General features: G+C 44.4%; 1 protein-coding gene across 3 annotated transcripts in view; it reads right to left on the bottom strand.

Annotated features, from left to right (window-relative positions):
* FAM184A (family with sequence similarity 184 member A) overlaps window positions 1–21,141 on the bottom strand; it is a 630,233-nt gene that overhangs the window by 325,533 nt on the left and 283,559 nt on the right. For all 3 annotated transcript variants that reach the window (XM_085611278.1, XM_085611279.1, XM_085611280.1), the window contains exon 3: window positions 4,353–4,488. In XM_085611278.1, the coding sequence (XP_085467404.1) occupies window positions 4,353–4,488 (136 nt within the window). The remainder of the gene's footprint in view (window positions 1–4,352; window positions 4,489–21,141) is intronic.

Genomic DNA, 21,141 nt, shown 5'->3' with positions numbered 1-21,141 from the left:
AAATTACACAAATTATAGCCACCCACACATAATAAAGGTTAAATCATAGATCATAATGGTACATCGAGGCATTTTACAATTTTTCAGACCTAACTCTCCTACCTTAGTCAGACCCCAATCTGAATCGCTTTTAAACCAAATCAAATAGGAAAGGAGGTCCCCATGCCCCATCAACCTAACTACTTCTCATGTCTGTAGCCTTACTACATTTTAATAACATTCTATCAATCATTCCCGACCATGAAATTCCTCTGATACATCCTAGGTCTCTATCTCCCAGACCCTCCGGTACACAGAGACTCTAAAAGAATGTCTTCTTACTCTTTGATAACTGGAACCTAAGTGGCTTGGATCTAATGCTAAAATCAATGTCTTACAATACAAATCTCAATTGATAACCTCAGCTATTTCTAGCAAAATCTACCAATCCTTGCAAGCAAAATCTGGACTCAGCTCACACAAGATCTTTGCACAGTTCGTCTCTTCCAAAATCCACAAATCTAATTGGGAATTGAAAATGTGCATTCCATTGTAACTAACGCTTCCTTCTCTGTAGAGCTTAATTTCTCTTCTCTTTGACTAATTGGTCCTACTGCACTCCCCTCTGGAGAGCCAGGTCTGATCAGGCTTTCATGACGAGCCCTGCGCTGTGTCTTTTCTACAGATCTGCTCCCAATCTCTAGGCCCCATTTTGACTAACATCATCAATCTGTTTTGTTCCACCAGAACTATACCACGGGACAGGAAAAAGGGAGTAGTCAAGCATTGATTTCAAAAGACTACCTACACAGATCTGTGTATAAAATGGCAAGATAATCACAATCCTTCCAGCCTCGGAAAAAATTATAGAGTGGAATGTAGCCAAGCAATTGACCTATCTGGAAGAGTTTAACTGACTTGACCTCTGGCAGTTGGGAATCCATCTCAGTAGTGGCCAGAGATGGCCCTTGCTCTCACCCTTGATGACTGAGATCCATCATCAGCCAAGGACACTCTGCTGCTCTTATTCTATTTAACCTGATGTTTCCATTTGATACTGTGGACCATCTCTTGCACTGCTTTACCAGGGCAGGTCTTAGCAGTTCCAGCCTAGCACAGTTGTACCCCTTTTTGAAAGAACAAACCAAGACAGCAGTGCTGCCTCCTTTCTGCTTGTCTCCACAACCAGTCAATTGTAGGTTAACCCCAGGTTACACCCCCCTCCCCAATTCTGTTTAATATTTAAGTTCATCCTTTGGCCTGGCTTATTAGACCTTTCTCTTGCATCACCGTTTCTGACCCTGACAACACCCAGCTGTTTGTAAACCTAGATCATCAATCTACTCAGTCCATGATCAAGTGACTACATTACTGTTTGAAGTATAAAAGCTGAAAGTCCTCCAGTTTTCTCAAGTTTAATGACAATAAATCATACATTTTTCTAATTGTAAATAATACTAAAAGATGCCATTACACTCTTTGGCCTATAACAGGGGTCTCCAACATATTCTGCAGTGAGTGCTACTTCTGATCAGTGAAAATCATCGTGAGCTACTGAAGGCTAAGCAACCAGTGTGTTGTTACCAGACACCCCCACACCCAGCTTAACCCCTTCGGTGCTCATGACGGAACGGTTCCGTCATGAGCCACGGTTGAGCTGTGCTCATGACGGAACCGTTCCGTCATGACCACGCCCGCGCAAGAAACCGTCAGCACAGCGGCGGAATTTGCGCGGCATGGAAGGGGTTAATTGACTTTAAGCCTAATGTCCATAGAGCCCAATGCTACTGTTTAAAAAAAATACTTTGACAAGGCTGCTGCTCTATATTGGGGTTGTTGTATCCAGTGTGTCAGCTGGTCATAGTGGTATTGTTCAGAATCAGACAAATTGAAGTCACTTTTGCAATTCTTAAATGTAAGGATGCCCCAATTATGAAAAATATCTGCTATTGTCAGGCATCCTCCTTCTATTCATGCATCGAAGGGACCTGGTTCTAATGCAGGGGGGAAATCAGGATTAAAATGTATGGGTGTGTACCGAGAGGGGAATACTGTTCACCCATTCTGCTATTCACCTCATTCCATACTTTCAGAGTGGTTCGTGAAGGTGTACTGAGGTAGGCATTTGGAGGCTTGTTTTAGGCTTCCATAGAACGACCCATAAGACCCTTACTACTACGGCCCTATCCATATGTAACCAGTGCTTGTCTGAGTCTTAAGAGACCATTTAGCAATCACTCCAAGTTGAGCCGCGTTATAGTAAATCATTGCGATAAATTTGTCACAAAAGCCAAAGTGTGCTGAAATGAGAGAAAGAAAGGACCAGTCAACACGATCAAATGCTTTTTCCGGTTCGAGATCCAAAAGCACTGCCGGGATCTGTTTGTTCTGGAAAAAATTCTGCATTTGAATTTCTCCAACTTAAAATAATAGATGTATTTTTCACTCTATCAAGAAAATGAAACTGAAGAGTTTACTTTGTTATATGGATTCTATAAAACACATCATTTAAATTGTCTCCCATTTCCAAGTGTCATATTTACAAACACCAAGCATCTTACTCTCAGTGCCCTGTAGACGTTGTGCCATATTTATAACAGAAACATAATTTTTTTTGAATGGGTGGAATTTTAAGTGAATAAACATGCTTCATAAAACATTAAGACATCTTTGCCTCAATTGAACGTAGAGAAAGACATTAATACTTAATGTTTCATAGAAAAGGTTTTCTTCAGTTTACTTTTCTCTCATGTGAAAAATACGACTATTTTTCAGTTTTAAATACAGCACAGTGTATACTGGCCACTGGGAGAAAACGGCCTTCTGCTTGTAAATAAAGCACTTTGAAATGGGAGAAAATTAAAATGAAAAGTTAATCACTAAGGTAACTTTTCATTTTTCTTTTCTCCCATTCAAAAGCATTCAGAAACATATGTTTTGTTCTCATGCTTAAATACTGATATAACAAGGACTTTTATTTAAGAGCTACATTTTTCAGTGCTTCAGTTCTTCGCCTCTGTGACCCGTCCTGGCCCATAAATGTGACTGATCTGTAAAGTAAACACAGTATTCCCTTAATGTTAAAAGAAAAATGTGACACTGTGCTTATTTAAAAATGAACTCAAGGCTGCCAGCTACTGTGAAGGTGTCTGGGAGCTACTGGTAGCTCAAGATCGGATTGACTGGTTGGAGACACCTGGCCTATAGCAATGGTAACTGGCGCTTCCCTTGTAGCTAAGGTCAAATCCTTTGGTGCGCAAGGAATGATTATTGCAATCTAATTTATCTTGGACCACCTGACTGTTTGTTGCCCCAAATACAAAGAAATCCAAATGTATTATCCGGTTATGTTGCAAGCTAAAGAAATAGGACCATGTCACCCAGGCACGAATCCACTTACACTGGCATCCAGTAAACCAAAGCAGGAGTCTTTGTCTTATCCATTGAATCTTTCATTGCATTGAAAAATCACCCTTTTATCACATTTCTCCCTCCAAAACGTAGTGAAACCTGATGTTTACACTCCAACTCACAAATGCTGTTCTTAATCTCATGAGCCCAATGCTCCTGGTGAGGTGGCCGTGCTCTTACCCTACTTGGTCTTCAACTCTGGAATGGCCTTCCTTTGGGCATTAAGTCCATTCTGTGTCTCCCTACCTTCAGAAAGACTTTTTTGCTAACTTTACCCTGTTTTCTTTCCTATGGTTTGTCTCTTCACTGACGTGCCAAGAGGCTTATGTTGGTGAACAAGAGCCTGATAAATACATTCCCTAACCTGCACTTACACGGTAAATGGGAGTCATTTTGTGAATCTCTTTCTGTCGTTGGTTATTTTGTTCCACACATCTTATTTACTTAAACTAAAAATGCAATTATTTAGTTTCAAACGTAGTTCAGATCCAATATCAAATCTAACTTACTCATGAAGTTAACAACAATTTCCCTGTATTAGTTGCAAACTTGAACACAGTCCTCGTAGCAAAATATTAAAATCCCTCATCAAGCACTACGCGACAGCTGTGTGCTTCTCTTATGGGAAAACTCTGTCTGTTGATGAATACTATGCCATCAAAGCCATCTTATTGTTCTATTAGGATTTAGGGGGAAAACGTCAGTTAAATAAAAACCTTTTGTCACATACTGTTCTTGAAATAGTTATAAATGTGAGTGGATAAATAAAGAAACCATCATTTGCTGGGAAATTATCTCGCGACAGTGCAAGCTCCTTGCGCTCTAGCGTACAATTTTACACAACCGTTTTTCCTATATGGCAATCATGGGAATGAATGGCTACGGCACAAATAATGTGAACCCTTACAGTACATCGGATGTGGTGTCTGAAAATGAGAGTGCAGTGAGACGAGAAGACATACTGGCTTTCAGTACGAGCTCGGTGGCTTGTTGCTGCAGTCGGTCTTTAGCAGCTGCTAGGTCAGTTTCCACCTCCTTGTGTTTGCTGAGAAGAGATGATTCCTCCTGCTTGACATCCTCCAGCTGCTTCTGAAGGACCTGCAAGTACATACAGAATTCATGAGCAAACCTGGCTGTTGCTAAAATAAGCACACCATGGAAACAAAAGCAATACACCTAGGGACTGATGGCACACTTTCCCATGAAATGCTGCAGGGTTCATTCAATGACAATCAGTAAACTTACCAGAAATTGGAATTCAAAGTTAAATCAATTCAGTCAGAAATTCTGTTACAAAAGTAGTTTACTTTTAACTAATACCATTGGGCCATAAAAAAATGCCTATGCAGAAGTCTGGCAATTCTTGTAAAATGGACTACAGATACCACACACTGAGCTTTGCCAACATTGCATGTCCTGCGATCATTACACAGTAAATTTCAGCAAGGCCAACCAAACCAGTCAAAATGTACTGTAGGAAAAACTTATAGACATACGAAATATAGTGTAGAACTCACACATTTGCATGCTAGTCTTCATTTTGCCGGGGAATACAAAGTATTCCTTGCACCCAGTAAATAGCTCTCTGGAATAATAGTATTCACTGGGGTCAGTAACTACTCCACCCCATTCTAGGGCACTCATTATCAGGGCCCTACTAAAGTGCACAAAAAAGGAGTAGAAAACAAAAGAATAACTTTTCAGCAGTTAATGAAAGACATCTAATATGTCCCAGACTATCTACACAGATGTTTTGTGTCTTCCTCCTTCCCCTTCTAGATTCCTACTGTTTTAGTTTTGAATGCTTCTTGAAATAATCTAATGTTGTGTAGTGCGCTGTCATAGTGGGATCCACAAGTATCACACTTCAAAATTGTTCCTCTATGTATCAGATGTTATCCGTAAATACTTGCTTGTGTTCCGGGTCAGGGATGGCCTGGCAGTTCAGACTGGACTGTTCACAGGCTCAAGACGGGTTTGTATATGGCTGGGTCCAAATTGAGGTAGCATGGTTCGTAAAATAACGATGGGCTAGGATGCCGTCTTGAATAATTACCCGTAGCTGAGATTAATTCAAGCATTCCTTCTATCAATTTTTTACACACTTTAATATGTCGCCCTAAGTGGGATGGGTATGCCCAGAAGTGGGTCCCGTGCACTATGTTACTGGAATCAAGCTATACCTGGCTGATGAGTCCTAACTAGGGTGAAACTGGTCCTGGGTTGCTTGTGTTCGGGTTTAGGCAGAAGCTGCTTCTGCTTGGGCTGGACTGTTCCATTTGGAGCACAGTCAAGACTGATTTGCATATGGCTGGGTCAAACTGTGGGTGCATGGTGTGCAAAATAATGATGGAGTGGGATGCAGCCCAAGTAAGTACCAGTGGGTGAAATTAATTCAAGTCTTCTATCCATCAATTGTTTGTATATTTTAATTAGACACTTGGCGGCATGGCCTGGAATGGAGAATAAGTGTTGGTGCATTACTCGCCCCATTAAATCAGCAGTGCAGGCAGATTAAAGCTGACAAGACAGGATCCGTTGTTCATTGTTCCAACCTTTCCTGACATCTGTGGACGACTGTCAGCCCACAAATAGCTGGACTGAGATTGCTAGTAAATTCATTCATCCATGTAAATTTTAAACGAGGCAGATCACTTTTCAAACTCTTGACTTATAAAAACCTATGAAAATGCTTTTTGGGGTTCTATGCAAATTTATTGGATTTGCTTTTGCAACCTTAAGCACAGGAAGAAATCCTCGAACAATCAGAAATACAGCAACGTTGTTAGTGATCCTGAAGAAACCATTTTCCTCTTCTTTTCTGCTTAAGCTTACCTTATGCTGGATGAAAGCCTTTAAGTGGGAATGAATTCAGAACAATGTGAGGACACTAAGGGCAGTGATCACTGGGTAAACTAAGAGGTGATGACTTGTTGATGATCAAGGCCATGACAGTGACATCAAAAAATGGAATGGTGAAAGAAGGAAACACATGATTTAGTGAATGAAAGAGATGAGGCAATTAAAGGTTTTGTGATACAACGACAGTGAAATTACAATGTGTTCCCTCATTTTTATGTACCATAACTGTAACAAGCAGCAGCTTTAATTTCGTACTCATGCTAACTTTGTCTACTGCATGTGCTCACCCCAGTAATTAGTTGTTTTGCACCTTGGCACCTGAGATGGGAAACTGGCAAACCAGCTTGCTCAGCCCAAACCATTTACATTTCTAGTATTCGTCAAGGCCATCTACTAATTCTCATAAGATCACTATATTCTTGGTGATAATTAGGCCAATGTTATTGAGAATTTTAGTCGTGTGATGGACTAGTAACTATGTATGAAACAGAGCATATATTTGTGCTCTATCTTTTTTTGGAAAGCTCCATTGCATTGTGGGGATACCCCCGTTTGTAATTTCTGCGACTCACAACTACTAATTTTTTAGTAAGCAATTCACATAGTCAACCTAATCTTGAGATGGAGTTTTCATCTACAGAACCGGCTGCATTGGTAGAGAATCGTAAAGACTTCCCTGGGAACTGAGAATGGAGCTGGATGGAATTTCCACGCGACATCTCCAGGTGACAGCGTTTTCTCCGTAGGAGAAATTTGGTGAAGGACAGCTGAGTATTCGGGTTGCCATTTAGTTTAAACAGACTTATGCGATTCCATTTTTGATATCTGACTCTTTTTTGTATTTATTAATTACACAATATATACTTTTTTTGTTACTTTAATGTTGGCTATAAGTTGCCTGGGATGGAGACAACGAGAAGAAATGGTTCAATAAGAAAGGGGTGAGGTTAGGGAACATGGAGATAAATGTGTGAATAATTATCCATGGAATTAAAGAGACGTGCCTTGGAGGGATGGTGGAGTTGCATAGGCTCCTAGTTCAATACCTACTGAATGAGTGTTCAGCAGCCTCAACGTCTGTGAACATGACAGGATATGTTCCTATTGTATGGGGTCAGCGGACAACCAAGAGTGCACCCTCTGACCTCCATCCTTACCCTTTCCCTGAACCCTTCCATTTCCCCACCCCAAATGAATGAGCTAGATAGGTGGCAGATGACCTAACCCCATTTTCCAGAGAAAGTGAGGGTACATTAGGTGAAAAAGGGAACCAGAGAATGAAAAAAGAACAAGGTTCTCTTGGAAGGGCTCTCACCGACATTACGTGTGGTATGTTACAAGCAGGTGGAGGTATAGAATGAGCTTATTCTTAAATGAAGACTGGGGAACCCAAAAAATTCTCACCAGTTCAGTGGATGAACTTCCTGAATTTGAAGAAGCAATGAAATAGCAGCAGGAATTGCATGTAAGAGATCATTAAGGCATTCAGGAGGAATCGAGGTACCAAATAGTCACAAGAGTGACAGGATCTGAACTTGCAACCCCACTGCACATCCTCCCTCACAGCCTTTCACCCAAACAACATCCAGGAAGACAGGCAGGAGGATTTCTCAGCTATCCTGTGTTACTCAATTCCGGCGGATGGTGCCTGTGGTAGTACCCAGTTGTAGTGCAGCACCAGCGGATAAGAAATCCCAGATTCAGCTAGCAGGAGTAGCACAAGTAGAGAGTGCAAGCATTAATCTGCAATGTGATGGACAGTAATGAAATAAGTGTGAGGACCAAACGAGACCCATTAAGACCACAAGTTGCTCTTGATCAGTACTTTACCATTCGAAAGCACACTCTCAAAGCAGTCGAGGACATACACTTACTATTAACTGGTATAGGCTGTGTCTGACTGTTGAAGGAAGGGATGTGTGTTCTGACTGAATAGATGAACCCCTGTCCCCCAGTGATGATGATAGTAAAAGCTTTTGTCTTCTTTCTAGCATTCACCCATATGCCCTGTTACTGTTAAGCGAGTACTCTGGCCTCTAAGAAAGAAGTTTAGGTCACATATATGTCCCCTGGTCTTCATCTGCTCATTTGAATATTACTAGATATGTTTCCAAAAACCAAAGAAAAACCCCAGAATTTGTGGGCAGAATCCAAACTGTTTTTGAATGTTACAGTCCTAACTGGGCTGTTGTTACCACATTTTGTGTGTTTTTAAGCCTGGAGAAGGCTGTCACTGGTTTTGGCACTAAGGCAATGTGTCCTCTACAAACCCTTAGATACAATAATGCAAGACTGTTGAGATGTCAGAGCACTCATGAATAGCCTTCTCCTCTGAATGAGTATCCACCATTTAAGGACAGTCCAAGAGGAGACATATCCAAAAGGAGCATCCATACACGCTTTGATCCCCAAAGACTAGAAAGGGCCTGAATTCAGCAAAGTAAAGGGAATTCCTTGCTTTATTATTACTGGTTTACAGTGGTGGCTGGTGAGATTTGAAAGTGGAGAGGCGTAAAAGTTCAGGATGCATGCCTTATGGCGAGCGACCGAGCCCAACTGCCATTAGGGGAGTTTGAGGGGGGTGGTTCGCCCCCCGGTAAAATTTTGAAGAAAGAGTGTGAAAATGGTACATTTGCAAGCAAAATTGAGAAAGCAAGAAGGTTAATAAAGCAATTCTTCTATAATGTCAAATAAGTTTACTCAGCCTCTCAGCTATGATGATGGGCAAAGAACAGACAACATGCACCTACAGAAAGAAACATACACAGATGCGCGTGCACACAAACAGATAACACACACAAATTCAGATTCATGCACATCGAAATGCATACACATGTCCACAAAACTCAAATCCACAGACACACACAACCACTCAAGCACACAATCGAGGACATATCCTAACAATGGTGCACAGTGCAGTTCCAACCAAAACAGCAAAGTGCCAAAAATTCCACCGTAATTGTAACTACACAGCCATGAAGCATGCCACGATACTGGAAGCCTCAAAATCACATAGAATATGCGTCAGAAATTACATCAGGTACATACAGCAACTCATATTGCATGTGGATAAAAAAAATCAATAACTGCAAATACAAGAATATTTACTAAGACAATTAATTGATGATTTACATGGACCAGGCAGAGGAGAATGAGATTTGGGTATTCATACACACCGATAATGCAGTCTCTCAGGTAGTTATGCCGTGTGACAGGCGCTTGGCCAGCATTCTTTCCATTCTGGAACATGCAGTCTATCCCCAATTATAGCAAAACTACTAGAGGTGGATATGCTCCGGCTTGGCTTGGAACCTCCAGACCAAAAAACAAGGCAAGGAACTATGTGGCTTCTGTCACCCACCGCCTTACCTCAATTGCCATTTTCCAGAAGGTGTTCTACTATGTGTGTGATTTAACATGTAATGGAGTGCTTTACATAAGCACCAGTTACATTACACAAGAACACAAGCATCATTCGCCCAGTCAGTTGTTTCACTTCCACAATAATCAGGCCATCACACAGAATACAACAGTAACACACAGGACATCACACAGAGCACAACAGTAACACACAGGATATCACACTTAACACAACAGTAACACACAGGACATCTCACAGGACATAACAGTAACACACAGGACATCACACAGAGCACAACAGTAACACACAGGACATCACACTTAACACTACAGTAACACACAGGGCATCTCACAGAACACAACAGTAATACACAGGACATCACACAGAACACAACAGTAAAATACAGTACAGTGCACAGAACACAACAGCATCCTCCACCAGGTTGGTTGTTGGGATAATACATGTCATAATGCACAGAACATCACACAATACTGCCCGCAGCTGACTGCTTGAAAGATTCTTGGCAATCACGCATTTACGCCCAGAGGTTTTGAAGTGCAATCGCCCTGGGACTCTGCAGGAGGGCTTCTGACGCCGACTTCAGCAAGAAGCCACACAGGGTGAATCACACCGATCTTTCTCTCCTGCCGTGGAGGATGTGTGTAATGTCACACACTGAACCCACTGGCAGGGGGCAAGACACAGAGGAGGGCCCACAGCTCATGCCACTACCATACTCGCGGCAATGACAGGAAGTTTGACCAACCTCCCCAAAGTTTCTTCATTGTGCCCCAAGCTAAAACCCACCACCACCCCAAGCCATGATGTACCATAGAGTAAGGTACAAAGAACCCTCCCCCACTCCACAGAAACGTCGTGTAAAAAGCACAGCATTGTGTCTTTACTAGGCCTGGGCTAAATTTCCGTTCAGCTCACGGAAATTGCGATAATTTGACATTTTCGCGTTACGTGGAGAGCGCGAAAATGTCAAAATTTCCGCATTCCGCAGCTTAGCGATAATTTGTTTCTTGCTCGCGCTGTAAAATAATACATTCTCGCGCGCGCGCGATCGCCTTACCTGAATCCCCGCATTCGCCGACAAGTTTTCCCGATCCGGTCGCGTTCTTCACGAGATGTTGGATTGTTGGTAGCCATTTGCGCTGTCTCGCGACAGTTCGCGCCCGCAGTAACGTCATGTGTCGCGCGATCACATCTTTCTTCTCACGATCATGCACCGCGAGAAGAGTGAAAACAAGATGGCCGCGCCCGCGAGCAACCGCATGGGTAAGTTGGCGAGCCGCGACCACGCAGAAAATACCGCGAACGGGCGGGAAAAAAACGTCCGCATCTACGCGATATTTCCGCGTGTTTGCGGAGATTTGTAACATTTTCGCGATAATTTGCGAAAGTCGCTTTTGCAAATTCCGCCCACCCCTAGTCTTTACCTCCTCGCTGAAACCCAGCTCCTCGGCACACACAGCCCATACAATCCACAGCAGAAAAGGTGCCCGTGCCACTTAGAGGGTTCTGCCCTTCACAACGAAAAAATCCTAAGCTTCTAAACAACTCACCATGTGAGGATACGAACTTTAGGAAGCACGATGACGATCGAAGGCGGCAGCTCTTTTCAAAGCAAGAAATGCAGCCTCTCTCTCTTCATGCCGCACCGAGGGCAGATTAGAAAGAGAAACACAGCCTCCTCCGCACTGTGCGACTTCATGAGCATACACTGCCAGAGGCCCCTGCAACTAACTAATTCCGCACCGTGAAGCGCACAATTGCAACTTTCTTGTATGACTGTTATGCTCGCACAAAATGCGTGTGCTGCATGCACGCAAAGTTAATGCAAGGGTGGCATTGCCACAGTAGTGTGACTAAGCAGTAACCAAAAATTGGCCCTCGCTTATCGCAACAGTAAAGAAAAGCCAATTTTTTTTAAACTTTATTTTTCAATTTGCATTATACAAATACAAAAACAAATCGGCATCAATACAGCGTACATAGACATATTGTTGGTGTTATCAATGGCATGTAGCACAGATGGTCGCATTGAGGGGATGGGCGGAAATACCATGGGATCACAGAAGTATTCAGAAGCATACTACAGTGAGGAGAGAACACGGGGCATAGCATAGAGTCCCATTGTGCATATAGAAGAGACATTATTTAACATTACCTTGCAGTTATTACAAGAACAAACGCAATTAATGCTTGCTTAAATATACATACAGCTAGACACAGTGAATGTGCATGATCCATCCACACCAAATGTGATGAGTGCGCAGTTCAGGAAATTCAAGCAGCACGGCTTTGAAATACACCGGGACAAAATAAGAGAAATCACTTGAAAGAGTAGCCCTTTTAGGATTTAGTAAGTAGAGTCCTTTGTTAGCGCTCTTACATTAAAGGGCATGTGGAATGTGAAGTGGCGGTCCCTCGCGACACAACCATGGTTACCAGCGGCGGCCGGCATGCTCGCGGGAGGGAGGGAGGGGGGGGTCGTGGGTGGGGAATTAAAAAATAAAAACAAAACGCACCTTACTGCCGTGGCGCGCTGCCTGCGCTCCTGGTCGGTCACGCTCAGCGGCAGTCAGGTCCGCGCGTTCCTACTGCAGGAACAGGAAGCAGCCAGCAGGCAGCTCCCCTCCCTTACCCAAGCCAATCACAACGCTGCAATGGCAGCGTTGTGATTGGCGAGGCGCAGCGGAGAGCTCCCCAGCCGGGCCATTTTCTCTATGTAGGCTGCATGCAGCAGCCTACATAGAGAACAAGCATTGGCATCGCCAATAGATCTTGCCTTTGGGGCCTTATAAGTCATTAGAGAGAGCTATTTTAACGTTTTTAACATGTGTTGCAGATTGTGAATGTTGTGCAGCATGTTTAAAAGTTATAAGTTATAATTAAAAAAGTGTTATAACCATTTGACTCTTTATATATAACATAGAAAGGGGCGTGGCTTGGCACGCGGCAAGTTGGCCGCACTGTAGTGTAGCTCTGCCGGACGCCTTTATGATCCTTTCAATATTCTGCTCCTAAGGTTCCCATCGACTCTGTTCTCTGGGCGGTTGTGATTGCTGAAGTCTGGAGCTGCTGGGCGGTGAGATTGGCGGTGGTGACGGCGGCCGCTGAGCATAGACAACGAGCGCCGGATATTTTCCTCGTGGCCATAATGGCGCATGGGTGGTCGCCGCTGGCATATCCTGCTAGGTGCTAGTCCCGTGAAGCAGAATCCGCTGTGACCCCTCGCACCGTGCTGCGGATTGTGGACGACGCTGCTCATACAGTGAGCTGCGTGCCGCCTCTCCGGCTTGGTTTCCTGTTATTTCTCGTGAGTGCCGGCGGCCCCGGAGGTGTGTGCTCGTTGGGACGAGAGGCGCGCTGAATGAGCAAATTACGGGAGCGGCTGGCTTCAGATGGCAAGGTAGGCCTGTACGGGGCTCCGAACACCGTTCCCTCTGCTGGCACTGCCTTGTGCCTGGATGGAGGGCAGACATCTCACAGACCTGGATCCCGCTTTACACTAAGCTCTCAACACCGATTGGTGCGGAGGAGACTGTTGCGACCTGCGAGGGCGCCGCTGGATACGATCGCGCTGCGCGCTGCTTTGCTGCCTCCATCAACACGCCTTCACTCCTGCAATGTTGTAGATAGGAGCAGTTGCATTACTGTATTTGGCTAATATCCTGCTGCTGTGAGGCGTACTAACGCAGTGGAACTTATAGACTGGCTCTGAGTACACTACCTTTACCAAGTCTGAGGTCTGATAACACTGATACGACGTGCAGCCATTATTATGTTCCAGCGTGAAGCATTGTAGTGGCTGCTGCATATTGGGGCGACCGGACTATAGTTTCTGCTCTGTCGTGCACGTTGTAGTGGCGGACGACAGAGGCCTGCTCACTCTGGGCCTAAGAGGGTTGCCCTTTCTTACATAGACACCGAACGCAGACGCCTCCCTCTGTACTCACTCAGTGCTACAGTAGTGCCATTCCGCGCACAAATTAGAGGCACCCTGCGGCCCATTATTAGTGTCGGACCCACCAGGGACCAGAGCTGAGTACCTAACATATATGTAGACGCCCTGCTACTAGACCTCACGCAATTGTACGCTACTCGGCTTTCTTGCCTTCTGGTCTTGCACCCAGTTCATGACGCAGTGTCTCTCTCCCTCCGTCAGCATGGGTACACCAGAGAAGAACCAGCCGAGACTCACCTTTGACTTACACAAGGGAGGTAAATCTACACAAAATGCTGCCTCGGACTCGGAACTGGAATCCGTCGCTCAGGCCCCTACCACCCTAGAGAAAACCCTGTCTGCAATCCAAGCCAGCCTGCAGTCCATCGACGGCAAAATAGAAGCTCTCAACGGCCGTATGGACTATATCTCATCAAAGTTGGATAAACAGGCGATGAGGATTGGAGAAGCTGAACAACGTATTTCGGACACTGAGGATGGCCTGCAACAGGTTGCCGACAAGACCACAGATATTGCGAAGTTACTGGCGGTAATACAAGCTAAAAATGAGGACATCGAAGCGCGCACTAGGCGCAACAATGTGCGCATTTTGGGTGTGCCGGAGTCCACAAATGTAGGACACCTGGAGGATTACGTCGAGACTGTGCACCGAGATATCTGTGGAGCCGAGAATCTCTCCAACATGTTTGCCATCGAGCGTGCCCACAGGTCACTGGCAGTGTGACTGCCACCTGGTGCTCAACCCAGGCCGATCATCACACGGCTACTGAACTTTCGGGACAGGGACACAGTGCTGCGCATCACTCGGCAAAAAGGCATCATAAGCTATCAAGGCAATGTCCTGTCCTTTTTCCCTGATTTCACAGCCACAGTTCAAACTGCACGGAAGGAGTTCCAAGAGGTCAAAAAACTCCTAATGAAGGAGCAAGTCCCATATGCCATGATGTATCCTGCTCGCCTACGTATAGGCACTGATGGCAATGTAAAGATCTTCGTAAATCCAAAGCTGGCCATGAACTATGCTAAATCTCTACGGCGCAAGCAACCCTCTCCCTCTCATACCTAAGATGTTGATGACTGATCGCCGGACTCACCCTGGCACTTCATATCCTTTGTTGTAGTCGACAGCACATCACCAGGGCTTAATAAATATCTGTGTCTCTATATTGTCTGATCACATGACTGGGTTAAAAACGGGCCCCTGTACGTCTCAATGGCGCATCTTATACACATGCTCTTTTGCTCCCTGATAGCTTTGCAACATGTACCTGCATATTCATCTGTCTCCATTGTCAATTTGCAGGATATAACCTTTTTATTCTACAGATATGGACATATCGAGTGATTTTGTTATGCAATAGAATCTGCCTCAATCATATTAGTGCATTGTTCCCTCATGTTCCCGTTTATCATGCTGCTCGACATGTTTCTTTCTTCTAATTTTGTTCCGATGGCTAGGTGCTAGGAGCTCTACAATCCACGAGGCAGCCCCCTCCCATCTTCACCGTGGAGTGGTCTGTGCCGCTACATTACCTGGTGGGTATACCCCTCATTGTGTTTTCAAGTACGTTTCTAGTTCTGGTTATGGCAATGGGATTTGTCTTTGGCAAATTGGGGTTGCTAAAGTGGGTGGTGGGAGGGGGTTGGGTATTGTTTTTCATAGCTGTATGTAGAATGATCAGAGTACTAACCACGGATAGAATCCTTGACATGGTGCACAGTGGATATCAGTTGTCGCATACTGGTTATGTATCCAGAATCCCTGAGATAGGCGATGGGTGAAGAGTATAAGTGCCTAACGTGGAATGTCCGCGGACTTAACACCCCCAAGAAAGTTTGCCAAGTGCTGACATATCTAGATAGGCATAATGTCCAAATTGCCCTGCTGCAGGAATCGCATTTAAGCAAACTCACAGAAGCTAAAATAGCACACAGGTGGGCAGGTTTTCGTTTAGCATCATCGTACTCTACTTACGCAAGGGGGTGCTCATCTTACTTAAGAGAGGTATACCATTCTTACCTATACATACTCATACTGATTCAGAAGGTCGCTGGGCCATGGTACAAGGCAAATTGGTTATGACCATTCTCACGATTATTAATATCTATGGCCCTGTGGTGGACGACCCAAAGCCCTTTATCCAAATGCTTACTGTTCTACGGTCATGGCCTGAAACAGTTGTCCTCTGGGGAGACGATTTCAACACGCACCTAAACCCACAGGTCGACAAATCTAACCCGGCAGGTGCCCGTATGATCAAGGTGGCCCAGTGTGTGCGTGAGGCCATGGCGGAAATGGGTTTGGATGATGTCTGGTGCTTGCGCAACATGAATGTTCACGAAGGTACTCATGCCACTCCTGCCTACAATAGTTGGTCCCGATTGGACTATTGGCTGTTAAATGAAGATGCAAATAGCTGGGTCACACACATACGAAACCTGCGGCGTACCCTCTCGAATCATAACCCCGTTTGTTTGCACTTGCGAATCCCTACAAACCCTCACCGCCCCTTCACCTGGCGCTTCCGGGCTGCGGCTTTACTCAACCCTATATATAGGGACGCCATTAGAACTGCCATTACTCAATACTTCGACGAAAATGTGGGCTCGTGGAGAGTCAGGCCACGCTTTGGGAGGCATTTAAAGTACGATCAGGGGGGTATGTATTAGCACCACATCGGGGATTTTAAAAGATATTAGAGGACAACTTTCTAAGACGGAGAAAGCTCTGGGGGATTAGAAAAGAAGTATTGGACAACACCATCTACAAAATCACTGGCCTGCCTGCACGAACTCCTGGCGGAATATGACACACTAGCCGAATCGGAGACAAGGTATATAGCACGTCGACATGTAGCTCGTGCATATGGCGAAGGTGGCCGTCCTGGTAGGAATTTATCCTCTAAGTTACGTTTTAGATCAAACCATCATCAGATTGTCAAGATAGCTGACAGTCACGGGACAGAACACTTCACTCCCCAAGCAATCGTTGACCAATTCAGTGACTGCTATAGGACATTGTACACTACGAGGGGAGGTTTGGATGATGTTGCATTAGATGAATATCTGTCGGACATGGCATGTGCGTGGCTGTCCGACACCCACCGTGAGTATCTCTCTCTGCCCATAGATGAAACCGATGTCAGAGAAGCTATTCTCCCTCTTCCTAACAAGGCCCCAGGGCCGGATGGACTAACAGCAGAATTCTACAGAGCCTATGCAGACCTTCTTGTTCACCATCTGTTGGAAATGTATGCTAAGGCTCACAAATCTGGTATCCTAGCCCCCTCTCTGAGACCAGCTATGATCATCACCCTTCTCAAAAAAGATAAACCGCCCACGCTCGTCCCCTATCACAAATTAATCTAGATGCAAAAATATTAGCAAGGAACCTAGCTACAAAAATTCAACCCTTGATGCCCCTCCTTGTGCTTCCTGACCAATCCCGGTTTGTGCCAGAGCGATCCACATCCCATAATCTACGGACCATCTTCGCCATGTTCCACATTCTTAACCCGGACCTACCAGCAGCTGCCATCATGCTCGACGCGGCTAAAGCGTTTGACTTCATCGAGTGGCGCTATATGTTTCACATATTACACAGACTGGGGTTCCAGAGCGTTCTGACAATGTGGATCCAGATCCTATATACGGCCACATCAGCTAGAGTGCGCGTGGGTGGGCTCACCTCGGAACCTTTCAATATTGAACGTGGCACCAGACAGGGATGTCCCCTATCCCCCCTTCTTTTTGCTCTGATGCTGGAGCCACTTGCCTGCAAAATACGCCAATGTCACAGGGCATCTGAGGTTAATTTTAATCACCGACCTGTTGGCATTTCAATGTATGCAGATGATATGGTTCTCTTTATTCGAGATCCCCAGCAATATTTATCCCCTATCCCCGGCGAATACATTAGATTTGGCCTCTTTTCCGGTCTCACAATTCATTGGGAGAAATCGGTTATCATACCACTGACAACAGTCACATCTCAGCCTCAATTGGACTACCCCTTGATGTGGACAACAGACCCGGTTAAATATCTTGGCGTCTGGGTGCATTGCAACCCCGACGTTGTAGTTAGAGAAAACTATGGTCAAGCATATAGCGCTCTAGTCCAGCAAGTAGATAGATGGTCACGTCTTCCACTCTCTTTAGCGGACCGCATTGCAGTAATCTCTGCTTCCCTATGGGATTTAATAGTAATCTTGAGCAAATGCCCTGCCCATGTGGCACCGGCAGTAATCAAACGATGGTACACTTTTTATGAAAAATACACAAAACAACACCTGATTCAGTATTTTAAGGCATCCGCTTACATCGATTATAGAACAGCATACCTGGAGATTATTAGATCTGATTTTTCGTGTCAGTTCTTTCCTGAGAGCGGCAGTCCGCTCATGTATTTCCATGAGCAATTTTTAATGTGTTAAGTGCACCTGAAAACATAATACTGCTCTATTGTACGCACTTACCTTTACCTTATAGTTGGAATACTAACTAAAGTGCTACCTGCGGTCTGGAACATCTTATAAGCCTAAAATGTAATCGCACTTACATTATGCTGCTAAAATTGTTTACAACTGATTGCACTTTACCCCAATATGCTGCTATATGTTTGTCCAACCTTTTAATGTGCTAACATTTTAACGCCGCCATCTACCCATCCATTTGAAAATTTTAATCATGATATTGCTGTTTGTACATTATGTCCCTCGTAACATTTGAACACAATTGCAGCCTTTTTTATCCGAAAAGTTCTTGTTAATTATTGCTTTTTATATGGTGCTTTTTAAAATAGGAAATTGTACTGTTGCTGGTGTATCTGAACTGTGCTTTTATGGATATCTGTATCCGAATAAAGATTATTGAAATGAAATTGCAGTAATCAAAATGGTCATTCTTCCTCCTTTTCTATATCTTTTCTGTAACATCCCGATCAAATTGACAAAACAATTTTTTACGACAGTGCGGACTCAGCTTTTAAGATTAGTGTGGGGTGACGGGCAACCCAGAATTAGCTGGCAAACACTGACGCTCTCTTATGACAAAGGAGGCTTTGCCGCATTAGATTTTTATATGTATTACCTCTGCGCACAGGCTCAATACGCCTATTACTGGTTTAGATCACATGACTTTATACCACACGTCGCGGTGGAAGATGGAGATGCGCATCCTATACCACTTGCGAGCATGCTGACCCATACTCGCAGACACACGCCAAAAGCAAATTAACACCATAGACGTCACCATTGCGGCGTGGCAAGCGATCGGCGCACGTGTACATAAACTCCCCTTGTACGCACCTGCTCTGCCGCTGGCTTATCATGCGGCCTTGTCCGTTATTCAGGAGGTGGGCCCCATGAATTCCCTAAAAGAAGCTGGCATTACTCATATGCGCGATCTCTATCCGGAGGGTGGTTACATCACAGGGTGTGATCTGGACTACATACAAAACCCCACTTTACTTTTTCAATATTCCTGTTATCGCCTGAAACGTGCGATACAGGACCATTACCCTGGCTTCCCTGCTGAGCCCCCTACGCTTAACTTGCTACAACTTTTGGTAGTAGCTCCCACAGGAAAAAACTGATTACTAAATTATATAGGGCTGCACAGGAGGAAACAGTCCGGGGACCCGACAAAAGCCTTAGGCGCTGGAATGATATATTGGATCCCCAGATTACTCAGAAGGAATGGGAACAAATATGAGGATGGGCTTCCTTACACCCAACGGCAATTTACGTATCATCCACTTTACATTTATTCATCAAATATATCACACCCCTGCCAAATTGCACAAACTGGGTCTAAGGGAGTCCGACCAATGTAAACGATGTGGTCAAACTAAAGGCGATTTTATCCATCTTGCATGGCAATGCAGACTGGTACGGACATACTGGGAGAAGGTGGTGGAATGCATTCACACTATGACAGGCACTGTAATACAATGCACACCCCTAGAGTGCTTGCTTGGTTATGTCCCCCAGTCGAAGGGCACCTTGGGCAGGTTTATGAGGGTCGCCCTTTTGCTAGCTAAATGCCGAATTATGTTAACATGAGAAAACACACTTTCCTCGAAAATTGCAGGGTGGATCAAAGACCTAGTGTACTGCCGTGAAAACTTGGACTTATACGCTGAAGAACTGCCGGTAACATCCAAACCTAAAGATATATGGGAACCGCTTAGGCACTTCTTAGCACTTCAAACTCACGATGATGGCGGGTGACTTAATGGCCTATTTGTGTTTCTGCTCTATTATATTCTATGACTGTGTCCATTGTGCCACTGCTGAAAGACCTATATACTGTATGTACTGTAAACACTGATCACTGAAGATTCGCACGTTGTTACTTCTCTACTGTTGCTATGGTTTATACTGCCCTGTGTGGCAGCATTGTTTGTGTTATGACAAGAAACTAATAAAAAGAATTTAAAAAAAAATAAAAAATAAAAAAATATATATATATAACATAGAAAACATTATATACAACTGAAGTATCCTAATAAAAACTAGAATTAACACGAAAAATGTGTTCTAGTTTTGTTGTTTATGCAAGGAAGGGGAAGTGGGGGAAGGGGAGTGGAGGTGTAGGGAGGGAGGTGGTGGGGGAGGGGAGGACTGGAGTGGAGGTGTAGGTAGGGAGGGGATGGGATGAGGTAGAGTGGAGGTGTAGGGAGGGAGTGGGTGGGGGAGTGGAGGTGGAGGGAGGGGGTGAGTGAGGGAGGTGTAGGGAGTGAGGATGAAGTGAAGGTGGGAGAGTGGAGTTGGAGGTGGAGGAGGTGGGAGTGGGAGTGGAAGCGGAGGGAGGAGGAGACGAGGTGCAGGCAGGGAGGAGGGGGAGGAGCTTTCCTATGGGTTGGTGTACCCAGGGTACTTTTGGCCCCTGTGAGTGTGATAGCTCACCGGCCCAAACTTTCACTCACTTTGTATTATTTTGTCCACACTTTACCTGGCCTAGAAAACAATTCTTAAAGATCTAAAATTCAAACAAGTGAGGCCTGCTATGTTACATCTTTTTATGCTTAGGAATGTTCACAACTGTGTATGCGTAGCCAATTTTTTGCGCTGTGTAATTAAGCTTCAGGAGGCATGGACTTAATCTTATCAGGGGTTTGGTTTGAGGGATGGAAAATAAAGGTGTTATCTTATGTTTAGTCAGTTAGTGCCGGTGGAGCTAGTAGAAGCCCTTTTGTATTATTTGCAACGCTCAAGGCCTCCTCTTATGTTTGACATGGAATTGTAATCAATGTTATAATGATCCAAATGGATGTATGTCGTTACAACGCACACTTTTACAACGCATGCACTTACAACGCATTTTTTACAACGCAAAATCCATTACAACGCACTACACTTACAACGCATGACACTACAACGCATTTTTAAAAACTACCTTTACAACGCATACCATTACAACGCATAATATTAAATTGCATTTAAGGTAAGTATTAGATAGTATAAGGGTAAAAATTACTTTTCTAACTCCAGGGGGTGCAACAGTAGGGTAAGTGTTGGATAGTATAGGGGTAAAAATTACTATTCTAACT

The sequence above is a fragment of the Triturus cristatus genome, chromosome 6, assembly GCF_964204655.1.
Source record: "Triturus cristatus chromosome 6, aTriCri1.1, whole genome shotgun sequence".
Taxonomy (NCBI): Eukaryota; Metazoa; Chordata; class Amphibia; order Caudata; family Salamandridae; genus Triturus; species Triturus cristatus.
This window is presented reverse-complemented; position numbering and strand designations above follow the sequence as displayed.